The 14,480-nt window shown below is 40.8% G+C and overlaps 1 protein-coding gene across 1 annotated transcript in view; it reads left to right on the top strand.

Moving 5' to 3' along the window:
• SOAT1 (sterol O-acyltransferase 1) overlaps positions 1-13,199 on the top strand; it is a 454,029-nt gene extending 440,830 nt beyond the window's left edge. Inside the window, exon 16 of the mRNA XM_069641479.1 lies at positions 10,644-13,199. Within this exon, the coding sequence (XP_069497580.1) occupies positions 10,644-10,700 (57 nt within the window). The 3' untranslated portion in view covers positions 10,701-13,199. The remainder of the gene's footprint in view (positions 1-10,643) is intronic.
• The last annotated feature ends 1,281 nt before the right edge of the window (positions 13,200-14,480 follow it).

The raw sequence follows: 14,480 nt of genomic DNA, 5'->3' as shown, positions 1-14,480 counted from the left end.
CATTGAAAAAATAATGTGTATAATTCTTGCAGGCTAAATAGTCAGTTTCAAAATTGCCCGAATAACCAAATTCTCAATTTATTTGAAACAGGTTTGCCATGAATTAGCAAAGCATGTTTGTAACAGGTTTTGCCTAAATAACCAAATTTTCAATTTACTTGGAACAAGTTTACCATAATTAGTAAAGCATGTTTGTCTACAACAGGTTTGCCTACGTAAAAAAAACAGCTTAACATTTGTTGATTATGAGGTCCGATGAGGCTATAGTTCTAATTTGTTAAAAGTCCCAAGATGTTTTTTCGTTAACTGATGACCTCAATTATGTTTCAGCGTGACCACCTATTTCACAAAGCACGCCTTCCTCAGGGCAGTTTTGTGAAGGGAAAAACCAATCCCTATGAGGGAGGCAAACACAAAAGGGAAGGCTTGTTTAAGAGAGATGTTGTTCTGACTGTGTTTAACTTCAAAGGTAAATTTAGTCAAAATACAAAAAATAAGAATGATTGACTAAAATTACTGCCAAAATTCTTACCATCCAAGTTTGTAAGGTATTGACAGGGGCAGTCTATCCCATAACCGAGACCCACTGTCACTGGCTTGTGCGTTCAATATTCTACAAACAAAATTATTGGGAATGAAAAAGAATTCTTCTCCTTCCTGTTATCTTGAAGTTTCTAAATGTGAAAAAGATAAATAACACAAAATAAGCTTGAGTTGCCTATTTCATAGATATAAAAAGCTGCAAACAAATAACAGTTTAGGATAAAGGTACTGTTTTTACTGTATATTTCTTTAGACCATGGGTATGCGGATAGTGTTTCAGTTCACATCCAGTTAATCGAAGCAACAATTAAGTTTCGTGTTTCTGTTTTAATTGTAGTTTTCAAGGTCGAAAATTAGTTTTTCGGCATCAGCAACCCGAAAAAGTCTGAAAAAATAATAAAAATTCGAGAAGAGAGGTGTTTTAAGATGCATTACCCCTTTGAATAACAGGCTAATACATTTTCTTTATCAACAAAAAGTGACTCGCAATAACAGATGGTGACTTGAAAAAGGCAGGGTACTGGGGTGCGCTGTTAAATCCATAATTTTCATATTTGCTAATTACAAGTAACCAGTCCTAGTCTGTAATTTGCAAAGTCAAAGGCAGACAATGTGATTCCATTTTAGTAGCTTGCTAGGAGAATCATATAAATGAGTTATGGCCAAATCGTTGGTGCCAGAGCAAACCAAATCCCATATCAAGTCACAGAGGAAAGTTACGGGGTGAGAAAGTGACAAACCTTCCTTCACTTGAAATATAAAACGTAGGGTAAAGACTCACCCTTTCGTTTGGAATTCGCAGCAACGTTCGTTTGGCTCCAATGTTCCAAGTAGACGGCTGTATTCACCTTCCGACAGGCCCAGCACATCTTCTGGTGCAGCAGGGGGGCAGAGTCATCCACCGTGCCCTAGGGAAACTAGCCCTCACAGCGTGGTACCTGAGAAGGTAACACTTCGGCACCTTAGCCTCTCACAGGCCAATCTGGAGATCATACAGGGTGCCAGAAGCAAAGCCACCAGGGCCCAGTACAAAAGCAAATGGACCATATCCTGTCACTGTGCAGACTCCAAGGGTATCAACCCTTTGACGTGCACTTTGGACGACGTGCTTTCCTTTTTTGGCGCACCTCGCTCATTCAGGCGTGCATGTGGACTCCTGCCGCACATACCTTGCAGCCATTGGGGGCCTACAGGAACTCAGAGGAGGGCATTTTCTCTTCCACCAACCCTATAGTCAAGAAACATCTGTCAGGTCTCGCTAGGCTCTATCCGCCCGTCAAGAGACCCCATTCTGTGTGGGACCTTAACATAGTCTTGGGCGCCCTAGCACACAAACCATTTGAGCCAATGGCGTCCGTGAACATCAGACTGGTCACCATCAAGACAGCCTTACTAGTTGGTTTTTCCCCGGCTCGAAGAGTCGGCGAGATCCAAGTGATGGTTGCCTCGGAACCATATACCACCTTTCACAAGGACAAGGTAGTTATGCGGACGCACCCGGCATTTCTGCCAAAGCTTCCGCCTGCGTTCCACTTGAATGAGGAAATGATCCTTGCTACGTTTTTTCCCGATCCCAAGGATGAAGCACAGAGTGCTGCACTGCCTGGATTTCAGGCGTGCCCTAAAATTCTACTTGGACAGGACCAAGGGCTTCTGCAAGTGGGACGCCCTGTTTGTCACTTGCTGAGGGTCAAGACCAGGCTATCGGGCCTCTAAGGCTTTCATATCCTGCTGGATGGTCTGTGTCATCAAAGAACCGTACGAGGGCCAGCACAAGCCACTTTCGGCCAACATGCATGCCCACGCAGTCAGGGCAAAGGCAACGGCCATCGCATTCCAGCGCCATATCCCTTGGCAAGTCTTAAGCAGGGCGGCCACTTGGGCCTCTCTCTCGGCTTTCTGTAAGCATTACTGTTTGGATGCCGGCTCTAGATCTGATGTAGCCTTCGGACAGGCAGATCTCGGGAATCTATTTGCTTAAGGAGGGTCTCCTCTCCACCCTGAGGCTACATTCAGTTGTAATCGCCCATACAGTATGGAGGAAAGGGGACGGGATGTAAAAGTAATTCTAAGTTACTCACCGTAGTGACTAACGTACTCTTAAGCCATAGTCCCCTTTCCTCCATATGTCCCACCAACCTCCCCCCTAATAATACTGGTGTCATTAGGCAATCTTAAATCTATTGTTGACACGTCAATGGGGACTGTGGTGTGGCGCCGGTATGCGGAGCCAGGGCAGCGCATGCTCCCTGGACAGCACCCCTGCGCACCTCTAATTTTAAAGGGGAAGAAGTTGTTTTCTGATAAAGGTTCCGTCTCCCGTCCCTTGGAAGGGAGGCCCATACAGTATGGAGGAAAGGGGACTATGGACTAAGAGTATGTTCGTCAATACGGAGAGTAACTTATAATTTATTATTCATAATGCTATACATAAGCTTGACATTTTCAGCCATATATAATACATCTCTAATCGCATGATAGATAACATGACTCCTGTTGATTCTACATTTCAGATTTAAAATTACAGTAACATGTGATCAATGATTTTATAATTACAATTTTAGATCAAGGAATCAAATTGTATTAATATTCAGAGATTGATTATGCATTATCATGTTCCACATTACCACTTGATCAAAGTTTCTGTTTTTTATTTGTATTTAAAGTAATGCACTTTTCAGCTAGGGTTTTACAATCAGTCAATAAATGTTCGTGTTTCAATAATTTTTCTATCATTGCAGAATCTGCAACTTGTGCTAAAATCCGGATTCCTTTGTTGTTGCACCAAGACTTTTTTAGTTGGCCAAAAATCAAATCTCAGTCGCATTGGTTGTTCTCGATACCGAGGGTCTTAAAATTTCTCAAAGAACTTCGGTATCACACCCCTTTTTTTTTTTTTTAGAGGCAGATTAGGAATTGTACAGATTTTATAAATTCTGCATTCATTTAAATCCGAGACCAATCCTAGTCCCATAATTCTTTTTTTTGCACTGTCTGGATTCACCATCAGGTTTTCTATTGATATATCAGCTTTTTCCAATAGCATTTTACAGTCTGTTTCCAGTGGACTGGGGCACACATGTTTCAGATGTGATGGCTTCAGATATTGTCGGAATTAAGGTTAATTTGTATATTTTGGGCATGAAGCATTTTCTATAAAGTGAGATCATATTTCACCACAATCTACATTTTAATGATAATAATCCAAGTTTGTGCCTTATTATAACAATGGGAAAGCTAGGAAGTACAAGAAGTAATGTTTTCCAGTACTTCCCTTCAATATAGTCCTGTTTTAGGTTGGTATTGAGGATCATTGGTATCGCCTTCTGGTTATAAAAATGATTGATGGCATTAATGCGAATTTCCCATATATTGTTTGAATTCTTCTACCTTGTGATGCCAGTGTTATTATTTTAGCTTGAATTTCAGATTTATCAGGATCATCATGTTTATTATTGTTAAAATGTATACCGAGATAATCTGTATTCAGAGACCATTTCAAGCTGCGCTTTACCAAGGAACCATTTTAAATCTGTTATTTTTAAGAGGTCCTTTTTTATTAAGTAGGCACATTTTTGTCAGTGTTTATCTCAAGCTAGTTTGTTTGGTATATTTCTGTAATGCCATAAGTTAACTGCTGTAGACCAATAGGTGTTTGATCGATTATTATTAGATTGTCTGCACAGACCAAATATGATATTTGCTTTCCAATTTACGGAGGGTAGGAGTTTCTTACCATTGCAGGCTTATTTCCTGTATATAATAATTGAAAAGCGAAGCTGCCAGTATGCAGCCTTGTTTTAGTCCTTGCAGAATTGGTATTGGTTCAGATAAGGGTCAGTTTTCATCTAATTTAATTAGAATGGTTGTGTCAGTATAAAGTTGTTTTATTGCATTTATGATGCACTTTGGCCAGGCTGCTTTCTCAAGTTTTCCCCACTGTTTTAATCTGTTTATAGAATCAATGCTTGACAGTCCATGAAGGGAATATACAGCGGTTTTTGAGACTTTTTTGCTTGTTCCTTTAATGTTAAGAGAATCAATAAATTGGGGCTAGTTCCAGTGCCCGCAATGAAGCTGTATTGTCTTTTGATGGCATTAGAAATGTCATTGTGGTCCTATTTCCGTTCTTGTGAGTTATTTAGTAGTTGCCATGTTTGAGCGCTAGATTTTGTAAACGGCGCTTTCAATATATTCTCGTTTCCTGGTTGTTTATTTTTCGCTTGTATTTGCTTAATGTTTTTATATTTTGTTTTTCTTTTTTTTTATTCTGCTGTACGTACTTCTTTTGGAAGTTTTGTTAATTTCCTCGACTTGCATCTCCTTTCTAATTTTAATAGTTTGATCTCAGACTCCGATACGTGTTTATGCAAAAAAACTGGTCATTGGATATGTTGAATTTGCTCATGTAGAACTGCTAAGAAATTATTATATGGGATTACATCCTGCAGACTTTGCTTGTTAATTGGCGTTTTTCTTGGGTTACTGTTGTCCATAATCTGTCTATTTTAGCAGCATACCATTTGAATCTGTTAAGACAGTTTTTTAGTGAAAAATTTCCCAGGCATCTTATATTTTTAAGAATCGAAGAGTTTGCAAATTGTCTCCATCATATTATGGTCACATTTCGTCGATTCAATGATCTTAAAAGATTTGATTTAATTAAAATTTTTAGTGGATATAAATGTATAATCAATTATTGATTTGGCATCATTAATTTTCCAAGTTGGCTTCAGACATAATGTTCAAGATATAGTGCCATTAAGGATGATTAAATTCTTTTCTTTCATCAGTCTCCTGTTTTTACCATTCAAATTTAATGGGTGAGAGTTTGTGTTTAAATCTCCAGTAATAATTGAGTATGATAAAGGATCCTCTTCTATTATATCAAGCAAGTCCGATATGTTTTTTATGAATAAGGTGTCGGCTATAATTGTGGAGTTCCAATACAGCTTTAGTACTGCAATATTCATTAGAAATGGGTGTTGATTCTCTCAATTCTATTTTCAATAATTGGATACAAGGATGTGGTGAAGATAATTTCCCTCCAGAATCTAGGCGCATGGCTGATGAGCCAGCCATAGGTCTTCCTTTTTTTTTTTTCACTGCTGGTTTCCAGCGGACTTCGTAGTTGGGGATTACTGGTTGTAATGTTATCCATGTCTCTTATAAAAGGATTAATGTGTAGTTATCAAGAGGACATTCAGGATTTTTACTTGGCAAATGAGGAAAACCCCTGGTGTTCCATATGATAACCTTGAACGGTTCATTTATCAAGTTCTATTGTTTGCTTGTATGATTCGTTTTATTCATCGCCTCTTGAAGCCATAACCATTTTGACGATTGTTCTGTTTTTATCGGGGTGAGAGTACACTTTTCTCTGTAGATTTCCTTTAGTACCCTCACAATGTATGTGTAGGTGATGTTCTCTTTTCATTATATCTTTCAGATGGGTAATGATTTGTTTTGCTTTTTCTGTTGGTACTATACAATCTACTGATGGTTACTTCAAATCCCAGAGCATTCAGCTTTCCTACGGTTCCATATTGTTTCCTTGACTGTATATGAAATCTTTAAAATTGCAGTGTTTTCTTTTTTAATTATTTTTTATGTAGATTGGTTCAATATCTTGTGATTCAATTAATCTTGGATCATTTGTTGCCCAAAAGCTCACCAGAATAGTAGATCTGGTTAGAAAGGGGTGTCTGCAGGATTGGTCAAGCATTGTCATTTGTATAATGTCTGCACGACTCAACGTCTGACATCCTGGTTTTGCAATATTATTATCCATATAAGGGTCAATCGTTTCAGGGGCTGGATTTATTTTTTTTTAGATATGTTTGGACTTCAGTTTTCTAAGCAATGTTGGTTTCTACTGAAACCTTCAGTTTTTTCAGAATCAAAGGGTCAATTGGTGTCATCTTCACGGATTTCTCATTGCTAATCCTTTTTTGTTCAAGCGTCAAGAAGCCAATGGTTTCATCTTTAAAGCATTTCTCAGTAGGCATTGTTTCAAATCTTGGTCTTCACTATGCTCTTGCTGATTATTTTCAAAAGATGTAGTGCTTCTTTCATTTTCATAATTTTCTGATATTGTGTTTATATTTATTCATCTTCAGCTACGGATGAATTATCATAATTACTAGAAAACTTTGTTGCTTCATTTTTCTGTGATTCCTCATTTCCAGAAGGAGCAGGCTTACGCGTTTTATTACTTGGCTCAGCCTCAACAATTGTTCCTTCAACAGCCATTTTGTGACCGTTCCTAACACTTGATTTTGAATGTTTTGCTTAATATTTCTTTGATTTTTATTTTTATTTTTTAGTTTTTATTGTTCAGTTACTTGTGTTTTGATTTGTTCAGTGATTGGTTTCTTAGTTTTCTTCTTAGAGCAAGAGAACATATATGTATGATCTGGGGGGGATTTCTTTGTCTTTCATAGATTCCTTTACGGTGCATTTATTCCCATGGCTTGCTGATCTTTCCGTCTTCTAGTGTTCCGGATGAAATTGTTTGTGTTCCATTTGTAATTTTATTTTGCTTAGGTTTGATTAATTCCACTGAGGGGGAGAGCTTTGTATCAGTGCCTTCCTTCAGCTTCATTAGTTGCTTGCAGCGTTCAGTTATCTCCCGGTTGAATGTTTCTTGATTGTTTAACATTCAATGAACATTTCTGTAGAGTACATTTTCGATAAGGGTTCTAGCTTAGCAAATATTGAGTTATATGCTGCTCATTCATTTTTCTGTCCAGATTTTCGAATAGCTTTGTAAGGCTGTACAGAGCCGTAAGGCTGTTCATTGCTTTCAGCGTTTTCATTGGCAGGGTTTAAGGATGGTCTCATGCCGAATGAAGGTCTAATTTGTGAATGAAATATGTAACTACACCAAAGAGACACATGATTAAGAGCCTCTGGGAAATCTCCAAAATTCCGTAAAGGCCAGTCCACACCTGCCTGTGTCGCAGTGCGGCAACAGTAGATTATACCATGCTCTAGTCCACTGGACATAAAATACCCGATGTCCAAAAATCTGCCGCCGACAAGCTATCGCAACAGGCCTCCAAATCGTGCATGTACATGCTCGGGCAGGTGCGTGCACATGCCGCCCATGGACATGCTTCTGAAATCAGCTGCATCAGCTCTGTGCGGATGCCTGGCATATAGGTGTTGGCCAGCACAGTGTTAGCTGTGTGAGGAAGTGATGTGCCAGTGGGCTCCGAGCTGGTGTCAGCTAACATCCCTCCAGGGATTGTAATGAGCTCGTAGAGTCCTCACTTGTCCTCGTGGTGCCAGCGAGTAACGATAGGTTCAGAATCGGCAGCGACTTAATGCTATCTTGCATGGTAGTGTCCAGTTGCATACCATCAACCTCCATATGTCTTACTCTTAACAGCGCTTTCAATGCCAGGAAATAGCTTGTGTTTTTATTTAACACTTTCCTGAACCTCAGGCAATATTACTGGCAGCTTGAATGTGCACCTGGGAAGCAGCCATCTTGACCAGCATATAGTCACTAATTAAACACCACACATCAAATGTCAGCAGTCTCAAATGCTCATAACAGTAGTAGTTTGTCAATCAACTTGTTACTGAAAACAACGGCACACTCTGCGCCATATACAGCACTATAGCAATGTTTTATACAGACATGCTAATGGGGGAGGCAGGGGAGAGTCTGCCAATAACAGCCACTTTCCAAAAATGCCCAATGCATTTGGTACTAGGTAAAAAGACCTCGCCTGTGCGTGGGGAGAGAGCGCTAGAAATTCATCACCAAGCTTCCAAATGTGTAATCCACGGTCACCATAATCTGGACCCCACTCCTGGCCTGCACCAATCACCAGGCCTTAGTGTGGCACTGGCAGCCTGCTGATCCCCAAACACTGCACACAGTTTTACTTACACGGCATTGAGTTGAGTGGAGGGGCCTGTCGTATTCGGTTCGGGGTTGCCCAGAGCTAAACAAGCCAATTAGCTAAGGCAAGCTTTTAGGCCACACAACACACATGGATCGGGGAGGCTCTGCTGCTATGGAGGAGGAAGACCACGTCCTGGGCAACCAACTCAGTGAGAAGGTAGCGCTGCGCACGTGTGCTCATCGCCCACTACACGTGACCTGACCACCGTAATGAATTTAATTGGCTGACAAACAGCCAATGAAAAAACTGTAAAGACTGTTACTATGCAGACAGTCCAATGATCGCTGTTTGTGGCACAGAGAATAGATTAATATTGGCGGAGCCGTGGCCACTGCTCTTGCGCCAGGCTAGACATTAAAATGCTACAGTGCTGCTACGTAATGTGCTTGGAGCTATGAGTTCCATGCAGTGTGTAATGGAAGGAAAACTGCATAAAATGGGACGCGCCCCTGTGGTCAGGCACAGCCTGCCACGAGCTGAGCAAACGAGACCGTGTAATTTATTTAACGCATATACATTGCGGTCAGCCACTGCACTTAAAATAATTACATTATACACAAACACAATCACAAACAGAGGATTCTTTTCTCTCTGCACTCCATGGGACTGGGGGTGGCGCCCCCACACCCTAAATATCGGCTGCCACTGGCAACAATGATGTGTTTGACAGTAGCAATACTGTAATTGTGTATCCTGTAACAACTGAAATCTTTAGGAAGGGAATTGCAGGACTCTTTTAAAAATAATTAAATTAACACATACTGGTCTTTGCCAAAGATTATATAGTTAGCTTAATACCTGTATCATCTCAATGACTTCTCCTTTGCAATTATTTCAAAAAGAGAGTTTCTTTCCTAACACTCACACAGGTCTTTGGCAATTTTAAAAGTGGAGGAGATGATTACTCGGGCACAATCTCCCATTAGCAGCTTTGAACTTGCAGTGAACAGATAAAAGATGGTAGTTGGAGCCGCAAGGGTAAGAAGATTGCTGGTAGAGCTGCGCTTTCATTGAACAAGGTAATTTAAATAGCAAGTTGTGTTACATAAGTGTCAATTTAATTAGCAAACCTATAAATTGCATATCAAATTGCTATGTGACACTGCTTAATTTATGCGTTGCTAATTATAAAACCTACTTGTCACTCGTAGGGCAGACCCTTTTCTTTTTATTGAAGTCTATGTGGCATGGGCGCTTAGTCCCTTCCCCACATGTGTGATGTAGATCAACAAATCAAAAAAGCACTTCCCCCTTTAGTAAGGTTCTGAATTATCAGCCCTTAGTGTCTGGTGACAATATCCATTCTTCGCGTGGCGCTTGAGACGTCTCGTCATGTGAACAGTTCTTAGAATTTTGCTTTGTAAGCAATGTGCTCTGAAGCGTCTGGTGACTATGTTGGTCTTGGTCCTAAGTGAAGGCCTTCGGCTTGTATTCGGGTTGTGCCTCATTGGCAGATTGCCATTCATATGAAGAATAAAAAAGGAAAAATGGATTCGATTTTTACGGCACACTGGCTCAGTATGTAAGTAAATGTCGTTTTTATGCCAACCTGCTTAATTCTACACGTGTAGACATGTTTGCATGCATGAAGATTGAGCGCTTCACTGAAATGAATGGCTATGTTTATCAATGAATGAAAGAAGCACACACAAACACACTTTACACAAAGTGGCTGCAAAATTAGGCTTCTGTAGGCCAATACAGGACTCTATCGTTTTGACTTCTTGCTGCTTAAAGCACTATATTGCGATCTCGAAAATGTCATGTTGCAGTATAGACTGTCCAAGTGTTTAGTGTGTTGCTACCGTCCAAGCACTACATTAAACTTATGCTGATTACTTACATGACGGGAATTCTGACATGACATGGCATCTCATGTGCTGCTTATGTACTGCCTTTACCCTGAAGGGGCAGAATGGGGGAAATCCAATGACAGGAGGGCTCGCATAACCTGCCTTGGCTTAGACTGAAGTAGGGTGCTAGAAGGGTGGGGGGCGAGGGGGTTTCACTTCCTCACTGAACCATGCTGAGGGAAAGGTATCCTTCCTTCATTCAGAACTGAATTGTGGTAGCTGTCCTTCACTATTCCTTGTAAAGGAAGAGATATTTCTTAGCACAGCAGATAGCGTATTTTCAATGGTTTGCCATTAACACTAACCCCTCTACTTCTCTCCTTTGTAGCCTACATTCCTGGATTACGTGAAACCTCGCTCGTGGACATGTCGACGACATCTTTAAGCCCTGTATTAAGCAACAAAAGTTATGCTTTGTTTCGACCTTCAGGTTCAATTGTTGAATTATCATGTTTTACTGAAAAGAAATATAAATGAAAAGGAATACGCTCAGGATCCTGACATCTGATAAGCAATCTGTCTGAATGGCACTTTCACCCTGGCAGGGCTAAGCTCTTGATATTTGAGCTTTTACAACAAGTTGATATATTGTTGGACAAAAAGCAGAGGTTGCATGGGTTGCCAGAGGAGCAGATACTGCTGTACAGTTTTAATTATGTCCAAAAATGTGACTGTCAAATGTACCAAGAGCGAAACGACAATGAATGTGACATTTCATCCACCTCTTGCGCAGCCTGATCAGCCCTCTTCTGCTATCCTGTGATATCATTGTGCATTTGCTGGACTGTCTGGACATTGTACAATGTCAATCGTGTTGGGACATCACTCAACATTTGTGTACCATTAAGACAGCAAGTGATATTTTCGTCTCATGTTGGGATATGATATATCCTAATGAACTGCTTTTGAAATCCTATTACATTTCCCCTTTGCTGAATTTCTTCCAACATTTCTGTTTTTTTGGCTTCTCCATCACTGAGACATCCTTGCAATGTGAATGCTTAGTTGCGTCCCAGAAGTAGAAGCTACAGACTGCCAGAACAAGAGTCACTCTTATTGGACACTGTTCGGTAGAGCACAACACCTTTCAAATGTTCTTAAAACATTGCTTGTACAAGCAAGAGGGTTGTATGCATAACAGCCCACAACTGAAATATACTGGTCCTTTCAATTTTGTCCTGCTTTCTTGCAGCTGGAGATTTTGTGCACTAAAATGCTCACAGGATGCATTCCATCCTTGACCATGCGTTTTCTCTGACCTATGCACGAAACAGTTCTCCTGTCATGGGGTAGACTTGGCTTGTCTTAATGACCTCCACAGAGGAGAATGCTGTATAGCCTCCCTACATTTTGAAGTGAAACATCCCATTTGTACTGCAGCCCAAAGTGAGGCTTCCCAACATGGAGACCAGTGGCCTCATGATTGGTAAATATCCCAACATTGTGGCTTCCTGACAAACGGGATGACCCTTATTAAGCAGGTCTTTCCGACAATGGAGAGCATCTTGAAGTGGGTTTTTCTGGTGTGCTGAAAGCACCCTGAAATGGATGATTTTGATTAGGAGATGGTGCATAGGTGTGGCCCTCTGGCAAAGGGGCTTCCTGGTATTTGTCTTCTCAATCATAAGGGGGACTGTTGGTGGAAAATGCTAGTCACCCTTACGAAATCTGCAGTCTGGGTTTACCTTTCTGAGTTGTGAGCTTGCTAACAGGGGCACACACAAAGGTGTGGCTTCCCAGTGAAGAAACTACTCTAGTGTGGCTTGTTGTCTGGGTAGACTGCCCCAAGATGTTTCTTGAAAAATGAATGCCCCATGCGGCCCGTTTTCATAATGGGGATAACTTTCCTTTGACATTGCATCTCAACCGATATGCTTTGGGCAGACCTGCACGACTTCCCAGCTGGGAAGAAAACCCAAGTCATGTGTCCCTGAAGGGAGCGCAAACCTGAGGGTTGCTTTCTGTTATAACATCACCACAAAACATGGTTTTCCGACAGAGGATGGCCCCCTGTGACACTGTTAATGGGTTAACTGTCAACTCTGGGTTTTTGGCTGACTGATCTGTGCTTTGGCCCTCATCATAGGGCAATCTACCTAAGAAATCACTTCCTGTCTGAGATGGCTCCAATGGATAGATTCCCAAAGGTTTGCTTCACCTTAAAATACCCAGCAGGCTACGTTCTGAAGAGCTGGTTTCCCAGCAGGGTAGCATGCATCCCTTTAGTGCAACTTGTCAGTGGGTAAGACCGGCCAAAGACTGCCTAGAGAAATAGCTCTCCAAAAGGTATGGGACCACTCTGCAGAAAAAGGTTTCTTTCTGTTATTGAATCCGTCCAGAAGTTGTTGATGTGAAAATCTTTTGTTAATGATATTTGATCTTGCTTTTCTGTTTAATTTTGAGGTAATAATAATGTCTTTATTGGGAATTTACAGTTAGATGTATAAAAGCAATTTCTTTGTCTATGTTTGTATTAATAAGTGAGACATGTCAGAAGAATACTTGAAACCTCAGTGCTTGCTCGGAATTCTTACATATGCCAAGTTGTAAGACTGTGGGCCCGAATGCTATGTTAGCAAGCCAACTGGAAGCCAAACCAGATTCTTTGTGAGACTATGAAAAGATAGCCCAACAAAAACCTTTACAATCCCAGGTAGTGTGGATTAAGCCAGTTGTCCTTAGTAATTGGCTCCAGGTGATTAAGCCAGTAAATGCCACTGCAACAGCCTTGGTATCCTCAGACTTTGTGTTATAATTGTGGATGAGCGATTTGGGCTGGTGGCCCTGAGTGTATGTAGTAGTATTTTTATGCCGTCCTTTGATAAAGTGCACTTGCCAATGATCTGATGTGTAAGGTCACATTAATAAAGTTTCACTTTATAAACCTTGTAGTGTTCTCTATTGGAATGAAGCATTCTTTGGGCTTGAGGCAAAAGGAAAACATAACAAATTGGCTGACCCGTTTCACGAGCCTCAACACCTCGTTTTCATCTTGTGCAACTCATTAGTTATTGCAGGTTTTCCTGAAAAATGTTGTATATAGAAAGGGTCCCTAATCATTTAGGTAATACAAATCGGCAGACCTAGGCTACCTGAGAAGTCTGTTCCAGATGTGCAACTCTGTTTTCTTTTCATGGAGACTAAAGTTTTCTATGGGTTAACTATGCTACAAGTCAGAAGAAATTATATAGTAAATAATTTGGGAAGTTATTTGTTTTAGATTATCTCCCCTGACACAAGTTTTATTCAGCCTCTAGAAACCAGTGTATGCCTCTGCAAACAGCCATACGTATTTTTATTGTATGTATTATGTTATGTGCATTCTACCCATTCCCCCGTCTCTAGGATTGGCTTGCAAAGGCGCCCTTCAATTGCACATTACATTCTTCTCACTATGCAAGCCTTCACGTGTATAAACCACATTGGTGGAGCTAGTATGTTTTGCTTTTGTACTGTATGGGCAAGTGTACGGATGTCTTAATGGATGGGTGCTTGTGTGTACGCATTTGTCTGTGCTTCAGAATGGATGAATGGATGGTGTGAAGTCATGAGTCAGACACGGACAACAGATTCATGTTCGTCTCACAAAGTTGTATTAACTCAAAAGGCAGGATGGAGTAGCCTAACGTGCCCTATTCTAAGGTGATATTTTCCTGCCTAAAGAAAATGGAAGGCTGGTCTGCACCAGGGAATCCAAAGTATAGATCTGTCTATGTCCAAAATCTATACTTGCCCTCACAGCTAACTGCATACAATGTGTAGGGATGTCGCAACAAAAATGTGTTAAAAATAAAGTTCAGATCTTCTAGCGTTTGGCTTGTAATCGGCTTTCCTTTCCCCAAGTTCAAAATAGTTCATAAAGCACATGGGGGTCCCTTTCCCAAGAGTTCATATCTTCCAACTTTTCAAAACACTTGACCTTGGAATCCCCTAAAAGGTTCTTTCAAAACGCAAGCTTCTTCATGGGTGTTTTCAGTGGCTTTTCCATTCAGGGGGCACAGTCTATGCACAGTGATCTGACCACACGGTCCACCCATTACAGGTCACACAGCCAGTACCCCTTCTTGACTGCTTTTCCCATCAACACCAGTTCACTGCTTCTCCTTAGTGATGCTTGCTTCATGCACAGGTGTCCCTCTCCTGACGCAGTACTGTGAATTAGTTG

This window comes from Ambystoma mexicanum, chromosome 1q (genome assembly GCF_040938575.1).
Source record: "Ambystoma mexicanum isolate Mex_15411 chromosome 1q, UKY_AmexF1_1, whole genome shotgun sequence".
NCBI lineage: Eukaryota > Metazoa > Chordata > Amphibia > Caudata > Ambystomatidae > Ambystoma > Ambystoma mexicanum.
Note: the sequence above shows the minus strand (reverse complement) of the source record. Positions and strands in the feature narration are given on the sequence as shown.